This window comes from Lactuca virosa, chromosome 9 (genome assembly GCF_052849685.1).
Source record: "Lactuca virosa cultivar CGN04683 chromosome 9, Lactuca_virosa_CGN04683_v6, whole genome shotgun sequence".
Lineage (NCBI taxonomy): Eukaryota > Viridiplantae > Streptophyta > Magnoliopsida > Asterales > Asteraceae > Lactuca > Lactuca virosa.
The window spans coordinates 120,035,334-120,040,893 of record NC_136434.1 but is presented as its reverse complement, the minus strand read 5'-3'; the positions used below and the strand labels follow the sequence as shown (position 1 = coordinate 120,040,893).

General features: G+C 42.4%; 1 protein-coding gene across 1 annotated transcript; it reads left to right on the top strand.

The window, feature by feature from the left end:
- The first annotated feature begins 4,510 nt into the window (after positions 1–4,510).
- On the top strand, positions 4,511–5,232 carry LOC145135731 (uncharacterized). Its single transcript, XM_079069968.1, has one exon. The coding sequence runs from the start codon at positions 4,560–4,562 to the stop codon at positions 5,004–5,006; it is 447 nt and encodes a 148-aa protein (XP_078926094.1). The 5' UTR covers positions 4,511–4,559; the 3' UTR covers positions 5,007–5,232.
- Positions 5,233–5,560: the final 328 nt, after the last annotated feature.

Sequence of the window (5,560 nt, the reverse complement as noted above, 5' to 3'; positions counted from 1 at the left end):
ACTCACTTACCAGCTCAAACGCCCACAGCTGAACTGCAGCAGCTGAAACAACCTCTGCCCTAAACCGGGCTACAAACTACTCCCAAGACATAGTCTACAATCCCAAAAGTGCAATAGATCGCACAATCAATCCTTTTCGTCCGATACAAGAGATCCAAGGCAAACCGGACCTCACAAATGCTTATGCCACGTCGACCGTCCTGCGCTCACCGGCGCTGAAATAATGCTGCCTATTCCTGCAACCAACTGATCCCGAGCTGGAATACAACCTGATCCTGGGGTTGCAAGTCTGCTCACTCCTTCTAGCTCTAGAAACTGAGAGGGCACAATCCTTACTCTACAAAACGACAAACCAATCCCTCAATAAACCATTCCCCTTTCCAGCTGCAAAGCCCCAGATGAACATAATCATCACTCCCTTCCGGAGTTCCCGCGACTCACATTCCGACCTCGAGCAAACCTCTGAGCCTTAAATCTAGAAACCCACGTGCTAGCCTCTCCCGCTCAACCCACGAGAATATAACGAGCACATATCATCTTCCTGATCCCAAATAACTGCAACCCTCTGCTCATCAGAATATGTACCGGTGACAAGTCCCGATACCGGAAAGCTCGACCAACTCTCCTCCCTGCCGTCGTTACAGCTGCGGAAGCCGTCTCAACAATGGCTGCATGGCGCTCGGAAAAATACTCAACCATGGCGGTCTTGAAAGACCCAATCATCTCCGGAATTTATCCCCGAACAATCTCGATCACCTTTTCCCGGATGATCTCTCTGACACGATCCTCTTACAATACTGGCCTATCCTGGCTGCCAGTTCTCGATCCTGATCCGGACCCGGTCTCAAAACGTTTCGAATAATCCATACCACAACTGGGAACCAACTTCCAACTAAACCCCAGGGGTTGTGACTTCCTTGCTACGCGTATAGGTCATGTGCTTTTAGTAGTACGGGCCCATACTACCTTCCACACCTACCCATATTTGTCTCAAGTATCACCACAACACCCTAACAATATACATAGACATAGCGAGCGCTTAATCCTCACTCCTAGAGGAAAGCTAAATATCTCATAACCGACGTACCGGTCCCACGCAATCCATTCATCCATGAAACTTCCACCAACCCTGCAACCCTAGTGTATGCTAGCCATACATAACGCTGGACCTAATAGACTTTCGAATATCCAATCCTACCCTAAGCCCCCAATCAGACAAGAACAGAACATAAGGCCAAATCAAACATTCTCAGGCTATAAGATCTTAGTTATGTATAACCATGATGCATACACTAAACAACTACAATAATGATGTCAATCTCATATAAAGGAAACCCTAGGCTAGCAGGCATCATGTAATCATGCCATTCTATCCTGCAATTCCTGAAGATCCCTAGCCTAGTACTAGCATGTTGTTCTAACATATCATAATATGAAACAACCGTATGGTATTTAGGGGTCTACTTACTGGCTCCGGCTGATCGTACACTTCACATCCTATTTTACTCATTTTGAAAACCATTTAAAATCATTTTTGAAAATCTTTCCTTGATTTGAGACTAGATTCACACGAGTGTTCCTCCAATTCACTCAAACCAAGGCTCTGATACCAACTTGTAACACCCATAAAATTCGAGCCAATTTAAAACTTTTTAAATCATTTGAAACCATTCAATTATTAAAATTTGTTTTCAAAATAGTTTATACATCAGAGTTCCCAGAAATCATGATCGTCAATCGAGGAAGTGTACGGTCACGCCTTCGCGTACCCGCGGACATCCGCTGGACCTGAAACAATAACTGAAACTGTAAGCCCGAAAGCTTAGTGAGTTACCCCCAAAATACCCATACCACAACAATACACATATAATCATAAACAACATACTATGGGTCCAGTCAACCATCGGGTTGGAATACCCCAGGCCCTCAACCATCAGGTTGGAATGCCAACATACTATGGGTCCAATCATCCTCGGGATGGAATACCCCAGGCACACAACCAACAGGTTGGAATGCCCACATACTACGAGTCTAATCATCCTTGGGATGGAATACTCACGGCCCACAACCTACAGGTTGGAATGCCCACATACTACTAGTCCAATCATCCTCGGGATGGAATACTCACGGCCCACAACCTACAGGTTGGAATGCCCACATACTACGAGTCCAATTATCCTCGGGATGGAATACTCACAGCCCACAACCTACAGGTTGGAATGCCCAGGTCTTTTGGCCTCCGCACAAAGCAGATAAACCTCAACCGCTAAACGAACATGTGCACATATAACAGATAATCACATAACAGTCTAATGATAATACTTGATCTAACAGATCCTACCACATAGCACATAACACCATCCTATCTACCAGGATGCCGATCTAACAGATCATACCACATATCATATAATATTATCCTACCCTCTAGGATACCGATCTAACAGATCATACAACATTCCATATAATATTGTCCTACCCTCTAGGATACCGGTCTAACAGGCCATACCAGCATAACATAACCAGATAACAATCCAAAGGGTCGGCCTTGGTGCCTTAGACCCTTGAGTATAGTGAGGATAACTCACCTTGCAATGTCGGACTGAACCACAAAATCACGCTCCCGAAACACTACCCCAAACTCCAACACCTCAAATGAAGCTAGCTGAGATAGACTTCAGACCCACAAACGTTCATGCCTCCAACTTCTTGATCTTCAAGCTTCTTGCATCAAGGTCTTCTTTCCAAGCTTGAAATTTACACTAATATGGAGCACACACACGAATTAGGGTTTCTGGACTCTCAAGAGGGTGCAAAGGGACTAAGGGAGGCTAATGATCCCTTAAATAGGGTGCCAAACCCCGGAAATTAGGGTTTCACCCTCCAGCTCCAACTCGTCGAGTCACTCTTCCGACTCGGCGAGTTGGTCACTTAAACATATGGCCCAAACCCGCTGCTACTCGACGATTCAGGTAACCAACTCGTCGAGTAGATTCTTGAATTCATGAGAATTTATAACCATAAATTGGTATTCGAGAATCGGGGCGTTACATCTCAACACTATGCTCTCATCTAGACCCAATGGTCACATCTCATACTCTAATACTCTCATCCGATCTTACCTCTCTCTCTCTCTCTCTCTCTCTCTCTCTTTCTCTCTCTCTCTCTCTTATGATCCCTTATAGATCCTTAATATTTCTTCTTACTTTTGAACCCCTCACAGATTCCATACTCTTAATCCCTTGTAGATTACATCTAAGTTCTCAAAAGAACTCTTTTACATTGTTCCTCTCAAGGAACCTTTCTCTATCTTCTCTAACCATAAACAATATGGATTTCCATAGGAGTCATCTATCTACATCCCAAAATGGATCATCATCTCTTTCCCCGTTCAGACATAATCTTATTCGTGAAGGCGTTATACTCTTTGTCCTCGAAGGAACTATATTCTCGTCCCCGTAAGAACCATACTCTCGTCCGAGTAGGAACCATACTCTTATTCCCATAGGAATCATACTCTTGTTACCGTAGGAACCATACTCTTATCCCCATAAGAATCTTCTATCTCTTGTCCTCTTCATAGACCCAAAGGGTTTACCAGAACCACCACCATCCATACCTTATAACCCCAATCACTAGCTTGATGCATGTGTTCTCTCCAGCAAACCATAAATAAAGCTCACCCACTCAGATTGAACCATCATGAAGCTCGACTCCTCTCTAGATCAAACCATTGCCAGCCTACGACCTTATCTTCTCCGATGAACCGTCACTGATGCAAACCCTAGCTGCCACCGTTGTAGATTTCGAGATTTACAGTGCGTGTCTGTGTTGATTTTCATGTTGTAGGTGTGGATTTTCATATCTATTGTGTGTGCGATATTCAAATGTGGTGGTGGCAGATGGTGGTGACAGAGAGTGGTGCGTGTTCTTAAGTGTGCGTGTCTTCATATAGATGTTTTTAGTGTGTGTTTGTTTATCAGATATAGGTGGTGAAGGTTGGGAGAGTGGGAGAGAGAGTGATAGGATTTTCTTTGATTTTTTATTTTTTTAATTGAAAAAAATAAATAATATATAAAAAATAAAAAAAAAATAGAAAAATCATTTTATATGCAATAAAGATGAATCACGTAAAAAAAAAAAAAAACCACAAAGACCATCACATGAACAATTTAATAGCTATACTGAATCATTGTGTTTTGAAAAACCATATGACCAACTGCGTAACGTTGTGTATGAAATATTTATATATAATTGTCGACCTAAATTTTGTTTGGATATAATTTTTTTGTAGGAAATTACTTTATTACCATAGTTGGGGGAGGCCTGGCCGGTGGTGCAAAATACAAGTGGCAGATGACTTTCCCTATATCACATCCACCTTCAAGATTCCAACAAGTGTACAGTGAGGATCTTAGAGCCATTCACAGGTACTCATGAACACCGTATGTCAAGTTACAAAATACCCCCCTCATGCACCATAATCATCACCCGATCATCATTATATAATCCAACAAAGTCCGCACATTATATAAACCACTAAACAAAAAACTTTAGAAATTATGATCAAGATGCACTTGAAAACATACCATATCGCTGTCATTGTTCTCTTCATCGGCATGTCTAGTGCTACTTTGGCATACGATCCTAAAGGTGGAAGAAAGACCCTTGTGAACCAAGTGTCCAATTCGAGCCCAACTGGGGCTTCTGGTTCAGCCCATGGTCCGAACTGGGACTATAGTTGGGGCTATGGGTCAAGCCCTGGGAGCGGTTGGGGTTACGGGTCAGGGTCAGGCCGGTCTGCTAATGGGTTTGGTAAGGGTTATGGGTTTGGTTATGGTTCTGGTAGTGGGAGTGGGAGTGGTTCAGGCTCTGGTTATGGCTATGGGTCTGGTAGTGGTGGAGCTCATGCCGGAGGGTCTGGTTATGGCTATGGGTCTAGTGGTGGTGGAGCTCATGGAGGAGGGCATGGTGGTGGTGGTGGAAGTGTCCCCGCTGGCCACGGATAATTAAAGTGGCTGCAGCTTTCTGTCAAGCAATCTATGTACGGTTTAATATTATAATAAGGTGATGCTTGAACAAGGACACAAGGTACGTGTTTACTGGTATGTGTTGTGGTGTGAATGTGTATGTTTATATGTGATATAGAGATGGTCAATAGATATATAGGTAATGATCATCCTAAGTTATAGTTTTGAGTGTTTTTAATATATTATTGTAATCTCTCTTTTCAAACTTGGCAAATTGTGAATTTTATATCTTTTTTTTTTTTGGTTGTAAAATAAAGATTAGAATTGCCGTGCATTCAATAACCAAAGTTAGAAGGAGCCATATATAGGTTGATATGTATGGTCCAATATCTATTCATGAAAATTCCACCACCTTTGTTTCCGTGTTATTCCATACTAACTGAAATGTTACTTTTGGTAGAAACAGATATGTTTCTCTTGCTATCACTACAAACTGTTTATGGTATTGATGTTGGTCCATGCATGTCAAGTTAATTAAAAAAAAAAAGTCTGTCTTGTCACTGTAGCAGGCATATATTGAAAATTGAAAATTG

What these genes read in the sequence shown, in the direction of transcription:
- LOC145135731 (XM_079069968.1), top strand. Translation starts at nt 4,560, where the DNA reads ATGATCAAGATGCACTTGAAAACATACCATATCGCTGTCATTGTTCTC.